General features: G+C 44.9%; 1 protein-coding gene across 3 annotated transcripts in view; it reads right to left on the reverse strand.

Annotated features, from left to right (window-relative positions):
* NINJ1 (ninjurin 1) overlaps positions 1 to 27,995 on the reverse strand; it is a 94,099-nt gene that overhangs the window by 39,560 nt on the left and 26,544 nt on the right. For 2 of the 3 annotated variants that reach the window (XM_045022718.1, XM_045022719.1), the window contains exons 3-4: positions 26,020 to 26,185; positions 19,243 to 21,601 (exon numbers count right to left, since the gene is read on the reverse strand). In XM_045022718.1, coding sequence (XP_044878653.1) covers positions 26,031 to 26,185 — 155 coding nt within the window. In that variant the 3' untranslated portion in view covers positions 19,243 to 21,601; positions 26,020 to 26,030. Of the gene's footprint in view, positions 1 to 19,242; positions 21,602 to 26,019; positions 26,186 to 27,995 lie in introns of those variants that run through there. The other variant, XR_006580810.1, reaches the window with a different exon arrangement.

Consider the following 27,995-nt stretch of genomic DNA (forward strand, 5'->3'; position numbering starts at 1 on the left):
GAGCAAAATGCTGTTAAAGGAAAGCATTCTTTATTGCAAATATAGCTTCTATATGTCAATTTTGAATTGATTAATAAAACCTTGAAATGTATGACTAGTGTTTCCAGAACTTACTCATGTTTAATATGAGGAGGCCACTTAAGGATCTGGGGCAAAAATTGGTCCTGCTAGTGAAGGCAGGGGGCTGGACTCGATGACCTTTTGAGGTCTCTTCCAGTTCTAGGAGATTGGTATATCTCCAATTATTACCTTTATTACAGTGTAAAGTAAATATTTCTGAAACTGCTATACTTTTGAAATTGATTGTTATATAGAGGATGGAAACTCAGGGCTGTTAAGGGGTGGATATACTATGGGATATTCCAGAGTTGGCATATCCAAGTTCAAAATAAGAAATGTCTATGCTATGGATTTATGTGCCTTCTGCAGAGCTCATTGCATTTTACAAATCTCCACTTCCGAAGCTTTACAAAAATCCTGTAAAGTAGGTGTTGTCTTCATTATACAGATAAAGAAACTGAGGGACAAAGATTTCAGAGTCAGATTTAAAGGTATTTAGGCACTAAAGCACTACAAGATGCAGATAGTCATTTAGTGCTTTTGGAAATCCCAGTAGGTGCCCAAGTACCTTCAAAAATCTGGCTCCAAGTAACTTTCTCATGGTCACACAGGAAGTCTGTGGTAGAGCTAGGAATAGAAGCTAGGCCTTCCACTACACAATCATCCGTCCTCTCCTTCCCAGAAACTAGAAATTCGCCTCAAATTGCAATGAGACTTCCCTTTTATAATAGAAGTCACGGCATCATTTTTTTCCAAAAAATATAGTCTCATTTCATTACTTGTTAAAGCTAGATGGAGCAGGGCCACTGGGCTTCCCCCCCCCCCTTTAGTCTTGTTCATATCTATTAAACCGAAGTACCTATGGCAATGGGACCTAATGCATCACTGGACAACATAGTGAAATGGGCTTTTAAATGATACGTTTGTGGTTCAGGCTTTCAGGGTTTGGTGCAGCTTTTGGACCAGCAAAACACTTGTTGCACCCATAAAAAATATACACTTGTACCTGCAAAAATGTTACTTTGTGCCCATGTATTGGGTGATTGCTAGGCCCTGGTCTACACACACCCCCAAATTCGAACTAGGGTACGCGAATTCAGCTACGTGAATAACGTAGCTGAATTCGAACTACCCTAGTTCGAAAACTTACCCGTCCAGACGGCGGGGAAGCGAAGTCCGCGGCTCTCAGGTCGACTCCGGCAACTCCTCCTGACGCGGTGGAGTACCGGAGTTCGACCTAGCGCTTCCGGAGTTCGAACTAGATCAGACGCGATAGTTCGAACTCCGAGAAGTCGAACTCCCCGCGTCGGACTGAAAGGTAAGTGTAGACCAGGGCCTAGTGTCCTACACTAAGTACTGCAAGTGCATGTACAAATGGCTCTTGGGCATGCTACTCCCTCTACTGAACAAAGGGTTGTGAGACAGATCTGGGGGCCCCAGTAATCCTCTCTGATTTATAAGTAAATCCATGGAGTCAATAGCAGAGCTGGGCAGCTAGGGGATTTTTTTTCAGGTTGAACAAAATGTTTTATTTGATCTGACGCAAATATTTTATTTAGTTTTGGAGCATTTTAATAAAAGCAAAAGTGAATTAAATTAACACAACTTGGGCGGTGGGGGGAAGTGGTCTCCTTACAACTTTTTCCCCAGTGATTAGAGCATTCACCTGGGAAGTGGGAGACTAAGGTTTAATTCCCCCCTCTGCCTGATGTGAACCAACTTGTCTCCCACCTTGTTGCTGAGTGCCCTCGCCATTGAGATGGGACAGTCTGGCATGGGTCTTTCTCAGTCTCTCCTGTTTGAAGCTGTCCCACTGTGTATAACTAATTAGTCATTGGATTTGCACTTGGGTTTTCTCAAATCCTAGGTGAGTTCCTTAACCACCAGACTATAGAGTCATTCTCACACTTTGCCTGGCCCAATGATTCTTCATAGTGGCAATTCATAGGCATTAGCAATGGGCTAAAAGCTATTAGGACAGTTTTGTGACTCCAGTTGGAAAACCTGGAATGTTTTGGCAATGTGCCTGGATATTATCAAAACACTTTGATTTTTCAGTTTGGTTGAAATGTTTTGACAAATTTGCAAATATTGACTGTAAAGGTTCACACCGGGGCTCGACCCTCCTGAGGGCGGAGGGGAGCCACACCGGCTTACTACACGTCCTCTGTTCCATCTGGCCCTGGCGTTCCGGGGCGACCAACACAGTACCGCACGGCACGGCCCCCTGTCTCAGGGCTGCGCAACGGTACCAACTAGAGGGGCCCCACCCTAGGGTCGGGCGGGCACCAAACACACAGTCCCAGTGCTCAGGCCCTCTGGTGCAGGGGCTGAGCAGCAATAGGTCGGTATATAGGCCCAGGTCCTTACAGCTGAGCGTTGGGTGAGGGGGAAAACTGCCACCCGTGAGGGGGGGGCAGGGGGGACGCAGGCCCACCCACTCCACTGCGTCCCAGCCCGGGGCCCTAGCAGCGGCTATCACCGCTGCAGGTCAGTGGGGTCCTGACCGCAACACACTGACATAGGCTCGTGCGTGTCTGCAGCCTGACCAGGGTCGGCTACCCCCGGGCCACTTCCAGCTTCCCCCTCAGGGCCTACCTCATCCATGACACCGGTCCCAGGCCAGTCTACCAGCATAGGTTCCTCTCGACCGGGGCTTGGTGGCAGGTCCGGCAGCTCCTCAGGGAAGTCTGGCCAGGCGGGCTCGGGCAGCTCCTCCGGGTAACAGCAGGGACGGGGGGGCTCCGGCGGCTCCTCCTCGTCGCGGGCACAGGGAAGTTCCAACAGCTCCTCCCAGTAACGGGCACGGGGAGGCTCCGGCGGCTCCTCCTCGTAGCGGGCGCGGGGAGGCTCTGGCCAGTCAGGGCAACTGCCTCGGGTCCTGGAGGTTCCCCAGTCACAAGCTCCCGGCAGCATGTCTGCTCCCGGCGGTGGCTGGGGCCTGAGGGAGCTCTGGCGGCCGGCTTTTATACTTCCTGCCCTGCCCCTTGACTTCCAGGGGGTGGGAACAGGCAGCGGAGGCTCCACCCACTTGGGTGTCTGCAGGGGGGCTCCCTCTGCTGGGCAGGAGGGGAGCCACAGCGACTCACTACATTGACTAAAAGTTTATTTGCTCAGAAATGCAGTATTAGCCAAAATAAATTTGCCCAGCTGTAATAAATAGCAGAATTATAGTTTGTATAATCTCCAGATAAGAATCCTTTAAATTTTAAAGATTGAAGATAATTTGCCAAACAAATATTCTTATAAATACCTTCAAAGGAAGATTATGATGATGAAGAAATCAAAGGAATTAAAAGGTTTATAAGGAATGATGATTTAGGTAGCTAATAAGCAAGAATTGTAATGAAAGAAACTTTTGGTCCAAGTAGCACCTGTGAAGGAAAAGATGGGAAGGTGAGATTAGGGAGGCAACATCTAGAAGATGGGAGGGAATGAGCCAAAAACAACCCCACCAATTGATGCAATATTTAAGGTTATTATTATGTTCACTAAGGGGCCAAATCCTGGCTCCTCACTAACTTCTGGTTTACTGAAGCAAGCTCACAGCACGGTGGATAGGAGCCTGTCTGAGTGAGAACAGAATAGACCTCAGTAATTGTCCCCAAGTCAGTGACTATCCAAAGTATTTATTTAGCTTTGGTTTATCATCAGACATGTACAATTCCCATTTGGAGTTTGGTTTTGTTCTAGATAATTTGGCTTTTGTTATACAGTCAGTGATGCATTACATTACCAGAAACAGAGACTTTTATTCTTTAATTATGATTTTTTTTTCTATGTGAAATGTTACATTGCATGGGGATAATATATTGTAGTCTCCTAGTGGTAGACAAAACTGAAGGCCAAATTATGCCCTCAAATTTGTATGCTCAGTGCCTCCAAGGGCAGAATTTGGCCCTTAATATATTGACATTGTATTCCTAGTTACCCAATGATGCATGATTTTCCCGTGGAAGAAAGATCAGATAATAGCTCCATGGCTGAAAGTAATAACAAATGGAATCCCGGCTCAGAAAGCTGTTTGTTATTCCAGAGATGAGATTGTGGAAATTCTAGTTTGTATGGGAAACATTAAAATGTATATTTAAATCCCTGGAGATGTAATGAGCACAGTCAGGGCCTGAAACTAGAGACGTGCTTGACGTCAATGAGAGTTGTGTTTGTTCAGCATCTCTTGGGATGAGGTCCAAAATGAAGAATGTTAGTTACTGAATTGATCATAATTGAGTGTCTAGTCATATACAAATCTACACACACATTTTGCTGGACTCCCTGACAACACTTCAGTGCCCAGAATCCTACCTGGCTTTTCCTCCTACGCCAGTGCATTGAAAAGTATTGCATTTGTAAGGCAGAGGGAGGGTAGATGACTTGAAGCTGTTTAATAGGAGAAAACCAGCAGTGGAGAAAGTCCAACTAATATGTATGTCCCAAAAAGTGATCTAAACTACAATTGCTTCTATTATAAAATCATTTGCATACAACTACCATGTGGTAGTATCTCAGATACTAGTTAGTTCCTGCTCTAACTAGTAAGGAAATGTGGTGGCTCAGATATCTCTCTGTGGTAACTGTTCATGGATATTGGTTTAATGGTGATAACTGTGGTTCCTATAGAGTAGAAAGAACATTCAAAGAGTTACTATATGACGTGTTAAACACATTCTCTGCCTGTTGATTGGCAAACACTGTAACAAAGTAGGGTAAGAGTACTCATAATGGATCATATTGCTTTCTTTAATCATCATCCCTTCTAGGAAGAACAGGGAGTTTATGGCTTTGGTTATGGAACATGGAGCCCTTTATCTCTGTGTCACGCCTTTTGAATACAGCTGTGTTTTCCCTTGCAGCCTCCTAAAATCTGACAAGGACTGAATGGACATAGAAATACTGGGTTATTCTGTCCACCCAAGTGGTGGTCCCTGCCGGTCAGGGTTGAGGCATATTGTTGGGGCAATACAGGGAAGACAGTACTGTCACTAGTCATGAAATATCTGTTGTGTGAATGAATAGGATTGTAGGCCTATCAAAAAGCCTTCTATAATAGAAGTAAAAGTATATAGAAAGTAGTCTTCAGACTTATCAAACACAACTATTTGTATAGATTTATTAAAGCAGCCTATAGAATGAACAGGAATATTCCTTATTACTGTAGCTTAATTATATTAGAGGACTTGAAAGTACTACAGAAAATGAATATATGAATTAAATTCTACAGACCCTTTTCTATAAGGGGAATGCCAAGGTGAAGAATAAACTGTTTGATCTCCAGGCTAGGATGAGGCGGGGTGGGAGAGTGCAGAGAGGCAGCTAGAAGTCATTCCCTAAACAGGGCCAGCTCCAGGCACCAGCTGACCAAGCATGTGCTTGAGGCAGCACCTTGGGGCAGGGGCACTCGGGGTTTTTTTGTTTTTTGTTTTTTTTTGGTTCGGCGGGGTGGCGCTGGAGGGTGGGTTTTTTGGTTTGTTTGGTTTTTGTTTCGGCCGGGTGGTGCTCGGGGGAGGCGGGGGCTTCAGCAGCATGGTGCTCGGGGCGGGGGTGGGGGGGGGCTGTCTCTAAAGTAGGATGCACTCCAGAAGCAGCTAATGCCAAAATGTGCATCAGCCTTCTTGCCCATTCTTAGCAGAGCAATGAGGGCCCTTAATTGATGCATCCCACTCTCAGCTACAGGAAGCAAAAGACTAGGATGGAAATGAAACCTGGTTCCTTTGATTGGCAATACAAAGCATGATCACTAGGTCAGGGAGACCTCTCCTCTATTTCCCGTCTCACTTTTACATTTTTCTAACATAACGTCTAGATCAGGGGGTCAGCAACCTTTCAGAAGTGGTGTGCCAAGTTGTCAGAGTCTACCCTCACTTGAAACTGGGCGGTTTCAAAGTGAGGACCCGCATGTCTTCCCCCACCCCAAAATCCTAGGGTAGGTCTTCCCTTCGGCTGCCACCACCCGGTCAATTCCGTGGGCCGGGACACCCCTGTTTCCCCCCTTGGGAACACAGATCAATTCACAGAGGAGGAACCTTCCCCCTCCCCCCTGATTCAACTCCTTGAATCTCACACACACAGGGAAGCAGCCCACTTCCCCCTCCCCTTCCCCTGAATTTCCCCAAGGGAAGGAATTAACCAAGTCCAAAGAAAAGAAAAGAATTTATTAAGAGAACAAAAGAAAATACAGAATCTCTATGAATCCAAGCTGGGCACTCATAGGGTATAACCTTGCTAAATTCTGGAGAGAATCCTCTCTCTTTCTCAGTACAACCAGTACAAGCAGAATTAAGAATAATCAATAACAAACACACAGAATTGCAAACATAGGATTATTAGATAAGGACACAAAGTATCTTTCTAATACTCACTATCTTGACTAGAAGAAATTAGCTCAGAAAGGTGGAACTTGTAGGGACTTGATTAACTCGTCTGGTCTCTTGAACTCCAAACGGCCAAAGACAACCCCCCCCCCCCCAAACAGAGGGAAAAGTTCCCTCCTAGGAGTTTCAAATTCTCTTCCCTGATTGGTCCTCAGGTCAGATGCCCACCAGGTACTATGCTTTAACCCTTTACTAACTATTCATGACACGCCCCCCAAATCGTCACAGTGGGATCCACTGGCGGCGATTTCCTCCTAGAACTGTAAAACAACCAGAGTAATAAAACACATGCACTATTACATCGACTACTAAGCATGAAAACATATTAAGAACAGTTTTTAGCCACTTGATTCTGGGAAACTTTCACGAGAGAGTGCATCAGCAACTTTGTTGGAAGCTCCTGAAATGTGTTGAATGTCAAAGTCAAAGTCTTGGAGAGCTAAGCTCCAGCGGAGAAGTTTCTTGTTGTTTCCCTTGTTGGTGTGAAGCCACTTTAGCGCAGCATGGTCAGTTTGTAGCTGGAACTGCCGGCCCCAAACGTATGGGCGTAGCTTTTCCAAGGCATACACAATGGCGTAACATTCTTTTTCACTGATGGACCAGTGGCTTTCCCTCTCAGACAGTTTCTTGCTGAGAAACACGACAGGATGGAAGTTGTGATCCGGTCCTTCCTGCATTAGTACCGCTCCTACCCCACGTTCAGATGCATCGGTGGTAACTAGGAAGGGTTTGTCAAAGTCTGGGGCCCTTAATACAGGGTCCGACATGAGCATCGCCTTAAGCTGGGTAAAGGCTTTCTGACACTCATCAGTCCACTTAACTGCATTTGGCTGGGTTTTCCTGGTCAGATCAGTTAGTGGGGCAGCGATTTGGCTGTAGTGTGGTACAAATCGCCTGTAATATCCGGCCAAACCTAAGAAGGATTGGACCTGTTTCTTTGACCTTGGGACAGGCCACTGTTGGATAGCCTCCACCTTGGCCTGTAGGGGGTTGATGGTTCCTTGACCCACCTGGTGTCCTAGGTAAGTCACTCTGTTTTGGCCTATTTGACACTTTTTGGCCTTAACAGTTAGTCCTGCCTGCCTGATGCGCTCTAAAACCATTTTCAAATGTTCTAGGTGTTCGGGCCATGAATCAGAAAAAATGGCCACATCATCGAGGTATGCAACTGCACAGTCTTCCAATCCTGCTAGTAGACCATCCACCAGCCTTTGGAAGGTGGCAGGTGCATTCCGCAGTCCGAACGGAAGCACAGTAAACTCATACACCCCTGCATGGGTGATGAAGGCAGATTTTTCCCTGGCGGGTTCATCTAGTGGTACCTGCCAGTATCCCTTGGTTAAATCAATGGTAGAGATGAACTGGGCACGTCCCAACTTTTCCAATAGCTCATCAGTGCGTGGCATTGGATAGTTGTCTGGACGAGTTACAGCATTGAGCTTACGGTAGTCCACACAAAAGCGTATTTCCCCATCTGGTTTGGGAACCAGAACCACTGGAGATGCCCATGCACTGGTAGAAGGGCGGATGATACCCATCTCCAACATGTTGTCAATCTCCTGTTTAATAGCAACTTTGGCATGAGGTGACACCCGGTAGGGTGGTGTTCTAATCGGGTGAGCATTACCTGTGTCAATGGAGTGGTAGGTTTGCTCAGTCCGTCCTGGGATGGCTGAGAACAAGGGCGTGAAGTGAGTGCACAGCTCCTTGAGCTGTTGCCGCTGCAGACGTTGCAGGGTTGTGGAGAGGGTCACCTCTTCCACACCACCATTTCTTTTACCTTCGTAGTAGACACCTGCAGGCCACTCGGTGTCATCTCCTTCCTGAACTGTAAAGTGACAGACCTGTAATTCTCTGGGATAAAAGGGCTTTAGAGAGTTAACATGAAACACTTTAGGCTTGAAAGAGGAATCAGGGAATGTTATGAGGTAGTTAACAGCTCCCAGGCGCTCCTGGACCATGTATGGTCCTTCCCAGGACGCTTCCATCTTATGGGCCTGTTGCGCCTTCAAGACCATGACCTGATCTCCTACCTTGAAGGACCGCTCCTTGGCATGTCGATCATACCAGACCTTTTGCTCTGCTTGAGCATCTCTTAAGTTCTCTCGAGCAAGGGCCCAAGAGTCTCGGAGGGTGTTTTGAAGGTTGCTTACAAAGTCCAGAATGTTAGTCCCTGGAGGAGGTGTAAACCCCTCCCATTGCTGCTTTACCAGCTGTAATGGCCCCTTAACCTCATGGCCATACACCAGCTCGAATGGTGAGAATCCTAAACTCGGATGTGGAACAGCCCTGTAGGCAAACAGCAACTGTTGTAACACTAGATCCCAATTATTGGAGTGTTCATTGACGAATTTGCGGATCATGGCCCCCAAAGTTCCATTGAACCTTTCCACTAGGCCATTAGTTTGGTGATGGTACGGGGTGGCAACCAAGTGATGCACCCCATGAGTTTCCCACAGGTCTTTCATGGTCCCTGATAGGAAATTTGTTCCCGAATCTGTAAGAATTTCAGAGGGCCAACCCACCCTGGTAAAAATGTCAGTTAAGGCCTGGCACACAGTGTTAGCCCTGGTGTTGCCTAGAGCTACTGCTTCCGGCCATCTGGTAGCAAAGTCCACAAAAGTCAGTATGTACTGCTTTCCTCTGGGGGTCTTCTTTGGGAAAGGACCCATAATATCCACAGCTACTCGCTGAAATGGGACCTCCATTATGGGAAGTGGTTGGAGAGGGGCCTTGATCTGGTCTTGGGGTTTTCCTACCGTTTGGCATACCTTACAAGACCGGACGTAAGTGGCTACCGCCTTGCCCATCCCCTCCCAGTCAAAGGACCTTCCCAACCTGTCTTTGCTTCGTTTCACCCCAGAATGGCCACTAGGGTGATCATGGGCTAAGCTTAAGAGCTTTTCCCGGTACTTGGTCGGAACTAGCAACCGTTTTTGAGGATGCCAGCCCTCCTGGTGTCCACCAGAAAGACATTCCTTGTATAAAAGTCCTTTCTCCACAACGAACCGGGATCGGGTAGTAGAGCTGAGAGGCGGTGGGTTGCTGCGTGCCGCCGCCCATGCTTTCTTGAGGCTGTCATCGGCTTCCTGCTCTGCTTGGAACTGTTCCCTTGAGGCGGGAGACACCAGTTCCTCTGGGAGCGATGTAGGTGATGAGGTTGTTTCCGTTGACTGTGAACCGCTCTCCGCTGGTGCACAAGGCGTCATTTCAGGCTCCGGCTGAGCCTCTTGGGTAGGGTTGTCTGCTGGTTTTTCCAGTTCAGGCCCGTTGTCGCCCTCTGGCGGTGGAGTTGTAATAGCTGGCGCCGGTGCTGGCGCTGGGTGCCCTTCCAGTTCCGGTTCTGGGACTGGATGAACTATGGCTGCTGTCGGTGTTGGCCTGGGATCCGGTTCCACCACCTCTGTCTGGGTCTCTGGTAACACAGACGGGGTCTTGGTGGATGGCTCAGGAACAGGGATGGGTCCGGCAGCTCGTCTGGCTTGGCTGCGTGTAACCACTCCCTCTGTTTTTTGCTGTTCAATGTGTCGGGCCAAGTCGTTCCCCAGTAGCATGGGAATCGGATGGTTGTCATAGACAGCAAAAGTCCACTTCCCTGACCAGCCCTTGTACTGGACAGGTAAACGCACTGTAGGTAATGTTACAGGTTTTGACATGAAGGGTCGAATTGTCACTTTGGTTTTCTGGTTGATGAATTTGGGGTCCACGAAGGTTCGGTGGATAGCTGACACATGTGCTGCAGTGTCTCTCCATGCGATGATCTCCTTTTCGTCCACTCTCAAAGTTTCCCTATGTTCTAAGGGTATTTGAGATACATCTATGCCCGGCTTTCCTTGGTGTGAAGGTGCAAGGAGTTGCACTCGGTTTAGGTTCTTTGGGCATTTGGCTTTGATATGCCCCAAATCATTGCATTGAAAACATCACCCAGTTGATGGGTCACCGGTTTGTGTTGGTCTACTGGAGACTGGTGAGGTAGAAGAAGAGGTAGAGTGTGACTGTCCGTGGGTTGTAGGTGTGGGTTTGATTGGTCCGCGACGGTAGGGTTTAGTGTCGGTGTGTACCCTGTTGGATTCGCTCCCCTTGGCAGTAGCTGTCGTGTTGTCTACCGATGCCATCCATCTGGCTCCAATCTCTCCTGCCTCAGTGAGAGTTTTTGGTTTACCATCTTGGATGTAGCGTCTAATGTTCTCAGGAACACCATCCAAGAACTGCTCCATCATCATCAGGAGGGTTAGCTCGTCCATGGTTTGAACATTGGCTCCTGCTGCTTAGTCTTTGCTAATTCCAGAGCCTGCTGGTGGGTCTCCCTCAGGATTTCCATTTGTCTCTTGTGCTCAGCCTCTTGTTTCTCCAGCTCCCTCTTGTGGTTAGCTTCTTCCCTGGCCCTTTCTGCAATAATTAGTTCCATCTGTCTTTGATGTTCTTTTTGTTTTTCTTCAGCCTGCAGCCTGGCCAGGTCAAGTTTGCTAATTGTTTCACCAGTACTCATGATTGTGTGCCTTCTGGTGCTGGCCACACCCCTATGCAGTCAGTGAACTGTCTGTGGTGTTTGACAGTCCCTAACCCTGGCTATGATAACTTGAGTAAAGAAAGAGAAATCAATCCTTTGTATAGCAAATTGTGGTTTGTGTAATGTTACTGGTTTGTACTGAGAAAGAGGGAAAGAGTAAAAAAAAATTCCTCTGTCTCCCTCTGCTCTGAGTTGCTGTACCCAGCAGCCCAGCTGAAAGGCTGCTGCTAACAATACCCCTGAGAAAAATCTGGTCTATTCCTCAGGGATTTGTGTTCTCCTGTCTTCTGATCCTTTCAAAAGACACAGGGAGAAAAAAAAAAAAAAAAAAAAACCTGGCTGGAGGGTTTGTCTCTTCCCCCGCCCAAACCTGTTTTTCCTGTTGGATGGGAATGTACTTTGGCGAGCACTTCCCCCCACCTCAGGAATCCTGAGTGGTACCTCGTATCACAATGGACGCAAGGACCGCTCCACAGGAGGGCTTTGTAACAGAAAGCCCTGCAAAAACTGAAAATACTTCTAACCCTGAAACTGCCTCAGAGTGCCTCTGGTAGAAAAGCCTTGCCTCTCTCTCTGGGTCCGAAACACCACTGCCACCATGTCAGAGTCTACCCTCACTTGAAACTGGGCGGTTTCAAAGTGAGGACCCGCATGTCTTCCCCCACCCCAAAATCCTAGGGTAGGTCTTCCCTTCGGCTGCCACCACCCGGTCAATTCCGTGGGCCGGGACACCCCTGTTTCCCACCTTGGGAACACAGATCAATTCACAGAGGAGGAACCTTCCCCCTCCCCCCTGATTCAACTCCTTGAATCTCACACACACAGGGAAGCAGCCCACTTCCCCCTCCCCTTCCCCTGAATTTCCCCAAGGGAAGGAATTAACCAAGTCCAAAGAAAAGAAAAGAATTTATTAAGAGAACAAAAGAAAATACAGAATCTCTATGAATCCAAGCTGGGCACTCATAGGGTATAACCTTGCTAAGTTCTGGAGAGAATCCTCTCTCTTTCTCAGTACAACCAGTACAAGCAGAATTAAGAATAATCAATAACAACCACACAGAATTGCAAACATAGGATTATTAGATAAGGACACAAAGTATCTTTCTAATACTCACTATCTTGACTAGAAGAAATTAGCTCAGAAAGGTGGAACTTGTAGGGACTTGATTAACTCGTCTGGTCTCTTGAACTCCAAACGGCCAAAGACAAACCCCCCCCCCCAAACAGAGGGAAAAGTTCCCTCCTAGGAGTTTCAAATTCTCTTCCCTGATTGGTCCTCAGGTCAGATGCCCACCAGGTACTATGCTTTAACCCTTTACTAACTATTCATGACACAAGTCTTTGTTTGTTCACTCTAATTTAAGGTTTTGCGTGCCAGTGATACATTTTAACGTTTTTAGAAGGTCTCTTTCTATAATATATTACATACAACAATAGTTTAGTTAAGTAAATAAGGTTTTTAAAATGTTTAAGAAGCTTCATTTAAAATTAAATGAAAATGCAGATCTTATTAGTTTAGTGTGATCCTTGTCTTGCTTTTTCTTGCTGAGTTTTCCAGTGTCTGGCACGTATTTGGATACTTTAAGCTGCACACAGGCTTCTGAGTGATCAGTTGTTAACCAGGCTTCGAGAGGGGGGAAAAAGGATAGATTTCATGTGTGGAAATACCTGTTCACACAGGTATGTGGATCCAAATGCTGAAAACATTGCAAACACAGTTTTCTTCAAACAGTTAAATTTCACTGGCAGGGACATCCAGCAGGTCAGAATAGAGGCCCCAGGATCTCTCTCAGTAGCTTCAAGTGCACTCCGCAGATCTCCAAACGTTGATGCCCACAATTCTGAGCTTTTTAACTGAATGAGCTACATTTTGAAATCTTTAACACCCATCCACTGAAATACGACAAATCCAAGTCGTTTTTGTTGAACTTTTCAGGTTTAATTAGGAAAGAAAGCATTGGGCCAAATCGCTGGAAATCTTGAAGTCTGTTAGAAAATTATGAGTCCAGTTCTTGTATGTACATTCTAATCTCATCGACACTGATAGTGCAACGTGTCGATAGCTCTTTTATGTGTTGGAAGTAGCAGAAAGTCGAAGTTTGAATATCCTGAGAAAAAACTACTAGTTTTACAACAAATGCTTTCCAGGTTTCGTAAAGATCCAGAACCATTTGCCCTGCACCCTGGAGATGGAGGTTGAGTTCGTTTAGGTGAACGGTGATGTCAGTTAGAAACATGAGGTTACACAGCCATTTGTCATCATCCAGTTTGGAGTAGTTTTCTCCTTTTCCAACAAAAAGGCCTTGATTGCATCAAAACAGTTTACAAAGCGCACCAAAACCTTGCCACAGCTTAGCCACCAAATGTTGCTGTGAAATGGAATGTTGTTATACGTACTGCCCATCTCTTCTAGCAGTGCTTGAAACAGTGAGTCAAAGCAGATCAAGCAACAAGGACATTCACAATTCGCATCACTGTATTCTTGACATTATTAAGCTCTGAATTAGAAATTTTAGCATACAGGTTTTCTTGATGCATAATACAGTGAAATTTGACTGTCAGGTGGCCAATTTGATCTTCAAGTAACTTTACAAATCCCTTCTGTTTTCTGACAATAGCAGGAGCATTATCTGTTGTCACACACAATATTTTTCTGATGTCAACTCCTTGTTCTTCAAAATGGTTTACCAAAGGTTCCGCTATATCTTCCCCCTTTGTGTCATGCAGGGGTTTCAGGCAACAACGTTCCTCTTGGATTTCATTGGAAGCACAATATCTTGCAACAACTACCAAACGTGGAACGTTGTTTATATCCATGGTCTCATCAACTGCAACACTAAACACTGCTGTGTCTTTTAATGCAGACATCTGCTTTTCATTACTGTTTTCTGCCATTTCACGTATGCGTCTCTCAACTGTTTTGGTAGAGAGAGGCAGTTATTTTATTCTAGATATGCATCTTTATTTGGCAAATCATTGAACAAAACCGCCAAACTGCTGAGAGAAATTTTTTTATATATTCTGCATATAAACTGCTTTCCGTTTTTTGCAATGTACTGTGCAATCTTGTAACTTCCTTCTGTGGCTTGATTTTTACTTAACCTAAGCATTTTAAAACACTGCTTTTCTTCTCATATCCTGCTACTGCCTTTTTGATTGATTTCAGTCTTGTCTGCTTCATCAAGAAAGGTTTTCTCATGCTTTGTTTCAAAATGTCGTTGAACACTTGATGTGCAACAAACACTTTCACAACAGAAAGCACAAACAGCACGGTCCTTCTTTGAATAAATCCAAATGTGTCTGTCCAAGAAGGCCGAAATGAACCGACATCTAACTTTGCTTTCTTAGGAGCTGACATTTTGTCAAATGTACCCCTCAACTTACACTGGAAGAAAAAATCGCGACAGATGGCGCACACGTCAAACGCAATGTGCTGTTCCACATGACGTGATAGTGATGTAAGCAGCAAATCAGGACTTAAAAATATCCCAGTGCAGTGATGCTGGAACAACTTTTAAGGTGGGGGTGCTGAGCTTGGCCCCCTCTTGCCTCTGTCTGCACCCCTCACTGCCCCAGGATGGCAGCAGAGTCCCCAGAACTGGTGGCCGGGACCTGGGGCCAGCAGCGGGCTGAGTGGGGCCAGCAGATGGGACCCTGGGTGGCAGGGGTCCAGCGGTAGGACCTCAGGCTGGCGGCAGAGCCCCCGGGACTGGTGGCCGGGACTCAGGGCCAGCAGCGGGCTGACCGGGGCCAGCGGACAGGACATTTCCACAGTCAGGTTCTGCTTGTATGGCTGTCCATCTTTAACTTCCTCACTGTCGCAGCATCTGTACTTTTAAAAAACAAACACCCGCCTCTTCCCCCCAGTCTGACACTAGTGCACCAGGAGTTTTTCATATGTGCAATGTGGTCCGTACAGGTTCTTGGGGGGGGGGGGAAGGAAGGGGGGGGGGAAACAAGGCATGAAAGTCTTCTTGCCGGTGTAGTCACTGAGGGCATGTCTACACTGCAGTCAAAGCCCAGAGTCAATAGAACTCAAGTTAGCAGACTCTGTATTTGTTAACCTAGAGCTTGAGTGTCTACACTCATTTGTAACTCCAGGTTAGGAGTTGTTGAATGCTGGATTCCAACCTGGAGCTCCAGCATCTATGCTGCATTATGCAGGCCTGAGTCCAGCTACCCTATCCCAGACTTCCTAGCACCCTCCCAAAATGTGGCAGCTCTAATCCTTTGTTCATGGTGCAGTGTAAGAAAACTTGACTGTCCACCAAACTTGACCATCTAGAGGACAAAGATAGTCAACCTGTGGGATTGTGAGTACTTTTGGTGGACTCCCAGAGCACAGTTCCAGTGGGGCTGCATCGACACTGCAAAGTGCTAGAGCTTGAATCCTGGGTCCTGGCTTGACCCAGCTTCAGACCTTCCATCCCCGTGGGGTCCAACCCCTGGGCTAGCGTGACTTGTGTATAGCTGGAAATTGGGTTGTGGGGTAGGCTTGAGCCTGAGTTCAGACCCTGGGCTTACAATGCAGTGCAGACATACCCCCTGTAGCTGTCCCTTACTGCATGCACATGAGAAATCAGAGCAAAACTGTAGCATTTCCAGAACATCACATGAGGAACTGCAGGATCATAAACCAATGAATGGATTATTCACCCGCATGTAACATTTTTATTGGAGTCAGATGTAATATAGGTAACCCTGAATTACCAAACAATCCATTCAACACAAGTCACTGAATGATGGTATTAGTTGTTCACTAGTAACTGCTCCCATTGGCCTGCAGTAAACCAGGCTTGTCACTATAATGTAGCAGAATTACTTGCTTGATATACCTTTATTTTACAGAGAGACCTGCTATAAAATGGTGCAACTACTGGTACAGTAGCTATATAATAAGATTCCAGGAATATTACTCTGAAGCCTAGACTGTCTGTGGAGTCAGTGTGAGGTGATGGAAGCAGTTACAATCATGGCTGAGAGCTCTTTTGGTTCAGAATATCGCCAGGTTCGATCATCACTGGGATTTGCCGCCTGTTATCTCACTTAAGTTCTCTACCATATTACATGCCTTCTTGTTGCACAGCTGGATCTATGCTTCACCAAGAGTCCTACACAATTGTGGTATCAGAGGTAACTCAACCAATCCCCTCCCTTACCCTACAGGTAACTTCCATGCAACAATTTCATTGGTAGTATCACGGAGTCTGCACAGATGGTGGATTACTGGGCCCAGATGCCACATCCATGTGGCAGCAAGGGCTTTCAGCTACTAATATGCTATTACTGGGCTAGATGTAATTTGTGACAGCAGCAGTCATGGATGAAATGAGGGCCAGACTTTCCACATAATTTCCTGGTAACGTGAGTCAGACAAACTGCCTGGAATCTGCAATTTCACCTGATAATTGTTTCCCCAATAATCTCTATTATTCAGATTACAGTACTGTATATTACCAACTATATGAAATCACTTCGTTTTCTGGGTTTGACAACCTGTCATCAGGCAACCCTGCCTGAAGTGCCCTCTCATGACAGGCCACAGCACAACCCATGTGCCTCTACACTGGGCTCCTGATTAAATAACTCCCCTCCTTGGGGCCAGTTTATTACAAAACATAATCCCAAAACATAGTCCATATCTCCCCCACTCCCCAGGAATCTAGTTATAGTTCTTAAAAGACTGCTCTTCCCAGCAGGAATGCCCCTCATCCTCACCACACTCCAGTGTCTTCCACCACACATAGGCCCCTATTAACCCTCTTCTCTCCCTCTGCCAGGACAGCCACCCCAGCCTCCCAGCTGGATTGCAACCCCACGCTTCCCAGCAGGAAGCCCCACACACCCTACTGGGAGATCAACCTTGCCCAGGGACCATCCCTCCCTCCCCCTGCTCCTCTCACTGTTCCCCTAGATCCAGCTCTCCACTGTGGAGACATCAGTTGGTATTCTGCTCTGCTGCTCCCTTGCCTTCAGTCTTGTCTGACCCCTGACTCTAGCCTGGGGAGGTCAGCCAGCAAACCCCTCTTGCTGCTCTCCCTACCTTCCCCCAGGAAACACCTTCCACAGTCCTTTGGTAGCTCTCACCTGCCCCTGACTCCCACTCATCCAGCTCTGATTCACCAGCCTGTCTCCTCTCTGATTTGTCCTTGATCCCTTAGGCCCAGGTCCTGCTCGACCCTATTATTTGGCCAAACTCAGAGCATCTGTTCTGGCATGAGGGCTCTGGGCCTCCCTCATTGACAGGGTGCAGCCTCCCTGTGACACAGCCATCACAAGGCAAAGAGGCCAAGAAAAGGATGTCAGTGGAGAACTTTTCCTGGGCACAGAACAGTGGCCAGATGTGAAAGAACTGAGTTCAAAAGCAAATCTACATACAGACCTATCAAAATAAGTGAATGCAGGTCTGGCATACACTAAGCTGTGCAGCTCATAACAGCATGCAGGTTAGCGTTTTAGGGGCTTTATTATTATTTTATTTTATTTAATTTACTGTTTCTGAGTACAGGTTGAAATTAACCAGAGATACATTTACCACTTCAGTCCATTTTCTAGCAACATTCTGCTGGAGAACAGCTTCCAGCTGATTATGAGTTTTAGGGCATACACCCTAGAATAACTTTGCAGACCAGTACATTTGGTCATTGTAACTTGCTGAAGTGAATTAAAATGAAACCAAGAGAGCTGCAACATTAAACAGCCCTAGATCTGGAGGTACTGATAACATAACCTAAACAGCATGTGTAATTCTTGCCCTACTTTCATTTTGATGAATACAGAACGAGATGAACTGATATGAACCAAGATGGCCAATAAAAGCTCATCTTGCTTCATTATTGATGATTTGTTTTTAATTGAAACTTTTGCCTAGAAACAAGCAGTTTTTGACTGTGGGGACATAATGGGGAAAGCTTAATAGACCAAGAAGCTGCAGAAAATGACGCATTTATCTGATACTGCTATGAGATGGTCATTTAGGATTTTAAATAGGTGCCCAATAAGAATTCTTTTTAATGTAACTAAATTATTTATAGGTGAAACCAACTTGGAGAAGCTTTTGCCTGATAAAAAATACATGATTTTTAAAGGCCTCCATGTCTTAAAAATATAGACTGCATGACTGAAGACATTTTGCAATTCTCGTTTAATTGCAGTGAAAACATGGCAATAAAACATCACCCCTTTCATCTGGCAAAAGTTATTCATATCTAAGGAGAATGGTGAGGGCACTTGGTAGCTTTTGAAAATCAGGCTATTTACTCCTAGCCTGATTTTCATGTGTTCAGAACCCATAGTTGAGGCCAAGTTTTCAGAGTTGAGCAGCAGCTCCCATTGTGACACTGGGTGTCCAGATTTTCAAGAGCTCAGCATGCTGGGTAAATGGGAGCTGAGCTCTCGAGAAAATCTGGCTGCTGTGGTAGGTCCTCAGCTATCTTGAAAATCTGGCCCTTAATTTCTAGATACGCGTGCCTAACTCTCTCTAGCCAAGAGAGAGTTTTTTAGCTAGGGTACATTTTCCCCAGAATCCATTGGGAACAGACTGTATCCATCCATAATTTCATCACTTGGTGTTTTGGATCCAGTAGATTCTCTTCCCTCGGATATAACATAAGCAGCTGGAGGGTGGGATATCTTTCTGGTGGAAAATACTATGAGAACAGCTGTTCCTATGAGGTTTTCAAGGAAAAACCATGGAAACAGCTGGTTCCTTTGCATGCCAGTGAGAATAAAGGTCAAGTAGCAAGAAGAAACTAAAAAGAAATTGAGAGCGAATATAGAAAAATTGGCAGACCGTGAAAAGGGAAGAGAAACAGACAGAATGGAGGAGACAAATGAAGCAAACACAGAAATCTAGAAAAGGCTGTGAGAATTTAGAGTAAATAAAGCGAAGGGAAACTGAATTGGTCAAGTCCTATAGAAGCCCCAAGGATTGCTCTAGAGATAAGTGTTCTGTGTTGGTGAGTAAAAGACCTAGGTCCCCAAAGGCTACTTAATGTAGCAGAGGCAGCAGCATGAGTCTGTAGGTAGTAAGAAATTGAGTCCCTTGTACTTCTCAACCACAACTGTTAGCCAGTGAAAGGTATATAAGTGTGAAATGAGCCTGGTTTGGCTTTCCGTGTCTGTAAGGATGGGAGAAGGGGAGGGAGGAAGGAAGGAATTAGAAATAGCCCGGGCCAAATTCCGACCTGGTGCAAGCAGCAGAAACTCCAGTGAGGTAAATGGAGTCATTTACATCAGGTGTGCATTGTGGGGTAATAAAATGTCTGAAGGTGGAGAGTAAATGAGAACCAGAAACAGAAGTAAGAAAAATTATTTATTCACCAATAAAAAAAGGAAAGTTGCACTTAGAAAAATTCATGCTATTCTGGAATCAGAAATAATTAGGATCCCAACCTGAGTTAAAGGGTCAGAATCATTTGTCTGCCACTGCAATGGCTATTTAGTTAGGGTTACACCATGAGGATGTACTATATTTCATAGTACTATATTTTGCTACCTTTTGCACATGCGATACACTCAAGGTGCGTATATCAAAGCCATTCTGATATTTATTAATGGTAAATACACGTTCAGAAGGGTTCCACCTGCTGTTTTACTGTGTTTTGTTGTTGTCGTTGTGGGTTTTTTGGTTGTTTTTTTTAATAGAAGAAAGTCTTTATTTTAAGCAGTATAGAAATGATATTTTAACAATCAACACACTGCAATACAGTATTGAGAATATTCTATAATACAGGTACGTTCTGATATTCCTTCATTAATTTTAACAGAAGACAAATTAACTGTTAGGGAAACTTGTCCTAAGTGCCTCATCTCACAGCTGCTCCAAGCTACATTTAAATATATACATGTCATTTGAAACAGTAGTTGCCAGAAATCTTGCAGAAAAACTTTGACCAGAAACAAAGCAAGAAAAGCTTAATATTCTTCTATGTTGCTTGTATGTATATATTTTTAACTAGCAATACAGAAAAATAGTAACTTTGTTGCTTTGTTTCTGGTTAAAGGATCATTCTTATGTAACCTACAGTAAACAAGATAAGTCTCTAAGCCCAGTTATTCGTGTATTCATAACTAGAAGAGAGGATTATCAATTTAAAACTGTAAATGAGTGCTGCTGCTAACTCTCCTAAAAGCTTACACTTTGGGCTACAAATGTACAAAATAAAGTGATAACACAAGAAATATATTAGTATCAATTTATATCAACAAGCATGTTAAAATGCAAGGACACTAAAATCCTTCTACTTGCAAGAATGATAAATTAGAAGTAAAATGATTAAAAAACTCTAAGCAACAAAACTCGCAATATACACCATTACCAGCAACAGTATGCCCTCTAAAAATTTTTTGCTTCCTGTGCCAGCAGGGAACATGAGCCCTTGAGGATCTTTTTCTTGCTATCTCTTTAAATGTATTACTTTTTTTTTTTTAAGAATCAGTCAAACTCACAAAAGCAAATAAGTGCAGAGATCAGGCCTTTTCTCAGAGGAAAATGTGTCCCTCTGTATCCTAATTTGATGGGTTATATGTGATTTAATAGCTTACAGGCCTTGCCTTGCCCTCTGTGCAGGGATGAACGTCAACCTCCGTCCTTAAGTTACTCAGTGGCACCTAGCTATGGCAGCATTTTTACAAGCCTTTTCAGGATGTGCTAGAGCTGTGGATAATAATCATTCTGTATGGATTGGAGGACAGCAGCGACTGAGAGTGAGAAACTAGGCAGAGGGACTTCTTGTGGGACCCTGCACCAAGAGGAGGGAAGGTTTATGCAGGCCCTTGTGATCCAGCAACAGAGAAACTGGGCCAATGAGTACTTGTGAGAGAGAAATTGGGCAAACAAAAGCTTGTTAACTTTTGCTCCTACTGGTTTCCTGTCACCTTGGAAGAGGTGGAGTTTTTGGTTTAGGTGAAGAGACAAACTGCTCCCTAGAAAGAGGGAAAATTAAGCATGGCCATCTTCACACAACATAAAGGCATTCCACTACAGCAATATGGAATACAAATACCTAGCTACAACTGAGAGAGGCAGGGGCGGCTCCAGGCCCCAGCACGCCAAGCGCGTGCTTGGGGCAGCACACCGCGGAGGGCGGCGGGCGGCTCCGGTGGTCCACCGGAGCCGCGGGACCCGCGACCAGCAGAGCGCCCCCGCGGCATGACGCCGTGCTTGGGGTGGTGAAATGGCTAGAGCCGCCCCTGGAGAGAGGTTAGGACAGTGTGACTGTGCCAGAAATTAAGACCCTTGGTTTCCATAGTGGAAATGACAGCAAGTTTTGTTGGGAAACTTCTCACCCATCAAGAAAACAGAAGGCACAAAAAGTGAGAAGTCCGAGATGCCTTTGGAGCTCATGCCATCGCTTTGTTTCCTGTTGAATTCATTCACATTGCATATTTCTCTGAGGAACTCCAGTTTCCATAGAAATTGAGATGGCAGACTCTTCGAAGGCAGAGTCAATGAACTAGCAGTTAAAATGCTCAACCTTTCCACTAGAAACTGAATATTACATATTTAATAGGATGAAAATCCCAGGCACAGAAAACAAGTCATTTGAAGGAAAAAGAAAAATGCTGGCTTGAATAACTTCAGCTTCTCCTTTTTGTGTCCAAGTTTAACTGGCTCAAGTGCAGAAGTACTTAGAGAAGGGGTCAAGGGTTCAGATCTCTGAAATAAAATGAAAAGCAAAAAAAATTAAGCTCAATTATGTAATAATTGCGAGTCACTGTAAGTTCCCTCTGCAATGGAATCAAAAGCTTCTGCCATATTGGCCTAACATGGGACTTTCCAGCTTTGCCCTCACTTCCACCCAGCATGGTCCTTCACAGGTAGCATGCCAACACAGTCCTTCATGAGCAGACCAGTGCCTGTTACAGACTCTGGGAGCTGTCCAGTGAGGGCCTCGCTTCTAGCTGCCACTCTGCGTTTGGCTACCGGGGGCTGTATTTTTGCCAAAATCCCAGAGAGGAAAAAGATTTATTTTCAAAGATCTGTAAAGACTGTATATGAGTGAATGGGCTGATTTTTTTTTTTTTTTTAGCAAAGGCTGCATGTGCCAGTGGGCAAATAATTCATAGATTCTGAGTCCAGGAGGGACCATCATGATCATCCAGTCTGATCTTCTGATACAACAGGCCATAGAATTTCCCCAAAATAATTCCTAGTGCAGACCTTTTAGAAAGGTCAGTGATGGACTGATTGCACAACCTTTGCTAAACTGTTCCAGTGGTCAATTACTCTCACCCTTAAAAAACTTGCACCTTATTTCCAGTCTGAATTTGTCTAAATTCAAATTCCAGCCATTGGATCATATTAGATTTTTCTAAGCTAGATTTAAGAGATTATGATTAAATACCAGTTCCCCATGTAGACACTTACAGACTGTAATTGTCACCTCTTAATCTTTTCTTTGTTAAATTAAAATATGAACAGAGCCAACGCGCCTTTTTCAGAAACCTCAAACATATACCAAGCAAGGATAAAAAAGGTAAAGGACCCAGGCACAACTCTGAGTTAGCCATTCAAGTTGAGAAGTGTGTGTGCACCCACACGTACAGCTTATAGGCCGGAGCATAATGACAGTCTTGTGCAGGTGATAGGGCCTACTTCTCAACTGACCTCTTCCCACCAAGGTAAATTAAATGAGTTGCTGTTTTGTCTTCACTGCAAAACGGGGACCTGAAATCTCTATTACAATTTCAGTCAGACAACCTTTGTGGTAGGTACATAACCCTGTGTGCGTACAAATGTTGTGGATGACTAATGAAACATATACCTACGTACTCTGCTTATAAAGAGAGGCATCCATTGGGCAGAATGCAAGGTGTTAAAGGTTCCCATTGGGATCACAGAGAAGGAACATTCAGACTCTGATTTTTCAGGAAGATGGTTGCTGCGAGCTAGAGACCCCAAATCCCAAACATAATGTAAAGGGGAAAAAAACCCCAAACCTTTGGGTCATGTGTGTTTTCTGGCATGTTCACTGCCCAGGGCACTGAAATGAAGAAACTCCTACGTAAATGCCACATAGCTGTCTCCATCAGGCACAGAGGATTCTAAGTAACATGATATTTCACAAAACCACAGCAACTGAAAAACAACTGTCCCCACAAAATGCCTACAACTCTCCCACACATGGGGTGGAGAGGTGGTGGGGGAGAGAAGCAAAGTCAATGGGCAGGTGGTAGAAATCTGCAGGAGGAATCACTTGTGCGTGTTTAGAGGGATGATGTACAATAACTGACACAGAACCCAGCATGGCATGTTAATTCTGCCCAAAGCACAATTGGCTTGTGAAGCTCGGAAACAGATGACCTGTAGATCGCATGTAACAGCTGCAAGACCCATTAAGATGTTCATTGCTGAGTCCTGTAGCTGTGTGCCTCCATCCTGAAGGAGGGATTTGATGTTTGGCAAAGGAAGTCCTGGGGAACAAAGTGCCTTTTGCTGTCCCCGTGAAAACTCACCTAGATTTGATGAAGTTACAAGTCCCTAAATATTGCTATCTGCACCCTCTGTATAGCTGATTAGAAGCTAGCTGGTAAAATTTCTGAACATTTCTTGTGCACAGAGTATGCTCCAGCTACACACAGCTCTCTAACAAAAGCAACTGCCCTGAGCATGCTTCAAGACTGTACTAAGTATCTCATGGTACGCTGCAAAGGGAAAGATGTGCTGGACTGGGAGGAGGAATCCACGCTTTCTGGTCTCAACTCTCTGCTGACTGATTTTAATGATTTTATGCACCTCATAGCCCTAATTCCTCAGCAGAAGCCCTCATACCCGCTACCTTAAAAGGCTTGCAACTATTATTTTGCCCCTCCCTTCACATTCTCCCAGATAAAGGTTCTTCTGGTCTTTGGGGCTTGTTTGTTTGGACTTGTTACCCCTGAAAAAGGATTGAACTGAGGGTGACCCAGCTGCATGGCTGAGCCACGTGAACACCTGGGAGGAGGAAACAGAGGCAGGGAGTGCTACAGGGCAGTCGTGCTCCATGACAATGCCCCTTCCAGTGGTAAGTCCAAAACAAGAAGTGAATCCTTTAGATCCACAGCACAGATCTCTCTCACTTCAGCAGAATTGGAACCAAAGCCCATTAGCTAGTGACCCTAGCAGACATTAGATGTGATTCTAAATTATGGAATTTGGGTTTTTTCCTCAATTTTCCTTTTTAAAACCCCAGGAACCCATGTACAAACACCCTAACTTAAAAGGCAGTTGAGGTTGCAGAGTGAAGGTCTCAAAAGCTAGGGAAATGTGAGAATTAAAGTTACTTAAGGAACCTTAATGTGGCCCCCTTGTATGTATGCATTATAGTAGGGAAATTACCTGATACTAGTTCAACAGTTCCCTTGCCTCGCCATTGCACACTATGGGGTGTGAATGAGGAAAAGGGTTGTAAGAAGTGAAAAAATGTTTGTAGTGCCTTAGATATAAGAGCTGGGACCTAGTAGTCTCCTCTTGGCTTCCATTGCCGGCTCTTGCACAGGCTTCTTGTGTGAATTTAGGCCAGACTCCTGAGGGTGAAGGAAGGTTGCACAGGATTTTGCAATTCCAGAATTCCCTAACTTCTGAGTGTTTGACTTTGCAACCATAGTGTTCGTAGTGTGTTTTGGTTGTGTTTTTTGTGTGTAATACCAGGGAATGCTACTCTGTAGAAGGGATGAGGCTGACTGAGATGGTGGTTCTGACTCTGTAATTTTGAATAGGAGGCAGGGCACTCGGAGCAGGTATATGGAAGCCTTTTTAATGTTACATTCATTTAAAAAAAATGTAACTGTCTTTGCTGCTGCTGCTGGAGCTTACACATCCCCCTGTCAGATGGGCATCAGGCTGTGCAGTGTCATGTGGGATTAGCGTGGGGATCTGGCACACAATGGGATTACTACTGGCAGTTCCATGCAATGGTTTCGTCCACAGGTCTTCTTGGATAGGGATCTGGGATTAAGAGGACGTGCCCCCCTGTGCAAAGGGCCAGAGCAAGGTACATGGTACACCTCTAACTCGATATAACAATGTCCTCGGGAGCCAAAAAATCTTACCGTGTTATAGATGAATCTGCGTTATATCAAACTGCTTTGATCTGCTGGAGTGCGTAGCCTTGCGCCGCCCCCCCGGAGCACTGCTTTACCGCATTATATCCGAATTCATGTTATATCTGGTCGCGTTATATCGGGGTAGAGGTGTATACAATTTAAATCCTATGTTGAGGGCTTAAGTGTGATGGTAGTGGTACCCTGCTCTTGGGCTTGCCTTCTGCACTGTGGTGAATTTCAGCCAGAATGCAGCCTCTCCATGCTACTGAGACATACATTTTGATCTTTCGCAAGCTCTTCTACGCTTACATAGAAGGGTAAATCAGAGCCTCTTATTTTCAAGTACCTTCCACATTACACTGCTCGGGTAGGGGGAATAATACAGTTCTACCACATTTAGCAAAGCAACCTGTAGTGCAGAATTGCCTGGGTTGGGCTTCTGCAAACAGGAAGAAGTGCATCCTGGGAAAACCACAGGGCACATTAAATGAAGTCTAACGTCTCTGCTGCCGCCTAACACTGTATTGGGTTAACAATAAACCATACCAAAAGCTTGGCTAAAGTCTTTCATGTGTTAATAACTGACTGGCATAGCAATATACTGCAAATGCAAACCTGCCTAGTAAAAAAGCTTTTGTAGTAGAAGGGTAAAAGTACAGTTTTCAGTCCCTTGACTGGCTTCGTGAGCACTGAGAAGAGGGAGTGGCTTTTCCTGAGGCATGCTCTCTATGACTTCACAGAGGGAACATACAAGGGGCCCCTCTTGGAGTACAAAACTGTCTTCTGTATGCCCAAGTCTTTTTTTGCGCTTTGCAGTTAAAATCCAGTATCAAATTCATCGATAATCCCTAGTATTTATAATCTGATTCAAGAACAGTGTGAAGAATACACTTGTTCTCTACAGAGATCATACAGATAATCTTTAAAGGGGGAAATGATCACTTTCTAAAAAAACATGATTTTCAGGCCCTGATGAGGAGTGGGGAGGCTGTTTGAGTGTGCAGTCAGGTGGAAGGCAATAGGAAAAAATCTGAAAAGATCATAACTCACCTTCTTGTTACCTACTGGCTTGAATCTGTCACAGCCACTGTTTTCTGCACTCCAAAGGCAGTGATAAAAATATTCACAACTACTATAATGAACACCAGTCCAGTTGCAAGGTTATTGAGGAAATCCAGCTTGGCTTGTTTTTCAGTCTTACGAACGTCATATTTTACTTCAAAGGAAAAGAGAAAAGTGCTATTTTACTATCAAAACACATTTACACACACGGTAAAAAGCTTATTATTATTTATCTTATGTAAATATTTCTCTTTCCCACTCACTAGATGCCAGACACGTCCGTCCTGCAAAAAGGGAAGTTAGCATTGCGGCCAAAGTTACAAAATCTAAGGGGACTATTTTCATTTGTGATGAATATGTAATATCTTCTTATACTGTCAGAGTCAAATTCTGCTCTTAGATACATTTGTGCAGCTCCCAGTCTTTCTATGTGTAGCTAGATGCAGACTGTGTCCTATAGAAAATATATCCCCAACACTTGAAGCAGTAATATTCCTTACAGTACATTTCCTTTTGGAAAGAAAAATTAAAACTGTCATAACGCAAACTTTAAATATTTATTACTTTACCTCTTGAAAACTTGTCTTTACTCATTTATCAAAAGATCTACCAATGAGAGCCAATAAAGTCTAGCCTCTTATGACAGAATGGGCTGTACATCCTTTCTAGATAGCCCAATCATCTCTCTCTTCCATCTGTTCCAGTATGACATTTCTGTACCTGCCCTCTTCCTCATACCTAGCCACTGATGGCTATTCCTATGGCGTCTAGTTTTTATTTTTGGAAAGCAGGAGCATTACGTCTGTTTAACAGAGAGTGAAATTTCAAAGCATCACAGCTTGCAGTCAGTTTTATTTTGTTTGCTTGCACTTTTCCTTGCTTGAACTGCTGATGGGAGGACAAATAAGAGAAGATAAAATTAGATTGGTTTAGGCCTCATTTCTAGATCTTGTAAAATGTATATATGATGTGACAGACCCAGACCAGTGGGTACAGGAGTCTGGTACAGGGCAAATATACTGGTCACTGGATGAGTAGTTTTCTGTTCCCTGAGTGACCAGAGCAGGGGCTGCACTAGAGTAATCAGGAACCTGCTAGAACCAATTAAGGCAGACAGGCTGATTAGATCACCTGCAGCCAATCAAGGCAGGCTAATCAGGGCACCTGGGTTTAAAAAGGAGCTCACTCCAGTCAGGCGAGGGGGAGCCAGAGGAGAGGAAGTGTATGTGAGGAGCTGGGAGTAAAAGGTGCAAGGAGCTGAGGATAAAGAAGGTGTTTGGAGGAGGCCATGGGGAAGTAGCCCAGGGAGTTGTAGCTGTCATGCAGCGGTTACAGGAGGCACTATAGACAGCTGCAATCCACAGGGCCCTGGGCTGGAACCCGGAGTAGAGGGCGGGCCCGGGTTCCCCCCAAACCTCCCAACTCCTGATCAGACACAGGAGGAGTTGATCCAGACTGTAGGGACGATCACTGAGGTGAGCAAATCTGCCAATAAGCGCAGGACCCACCAAGGTAGAGGAGGAACTTTGTCACAATGAGTAATATTAAATATGCTTGTGTGAAATCTGGCAGGACTGTTCAGCATTATGGCAAGCCAAAAATCTCCTCTGACCACTTTCTCTCTAAACAGGGGCTTTGTCATTTATGGCTTGATCCAAATATCATTGAAGTTGGTGGGCAGACTGTCATTGATTTCAGCGGGCTTTGGATTAGGCCCTTAAAGAGAACTAATGAAAGGACATCTTCTTCTAACTTTGGTTGGTAGTAAGATACATAAATTATATAAACAAAAGAGAGAAAAATCTGAATAAGATGTTAAATACCATGCAGGCTGTAGCAGCAACAGTATCATAAACAGTGTTACCAAAGCCCCTTGATGTGTAGTTTGCAAACTCTGTTATACAAATCAGGGTGGGGTTTATTTATCAGATGGGTAGGGCCCTACCAAATTCACAGCCATGACA

Source organism: Mauremys mutica, chromosome 7 (assembly GCF_020497125.1).
Source record: "Mauremys mutica isolate MM-2020 ecotype Southern chromosome 7, ASM2049712v1, whole genome shotgun sequence".
Taxonomy (NCBI): domain Eukaryota; kingdom Metazoa; phylum Chordata; order Testudines; family Geoemydidae; genus Mauremys; species Mauremys mutica.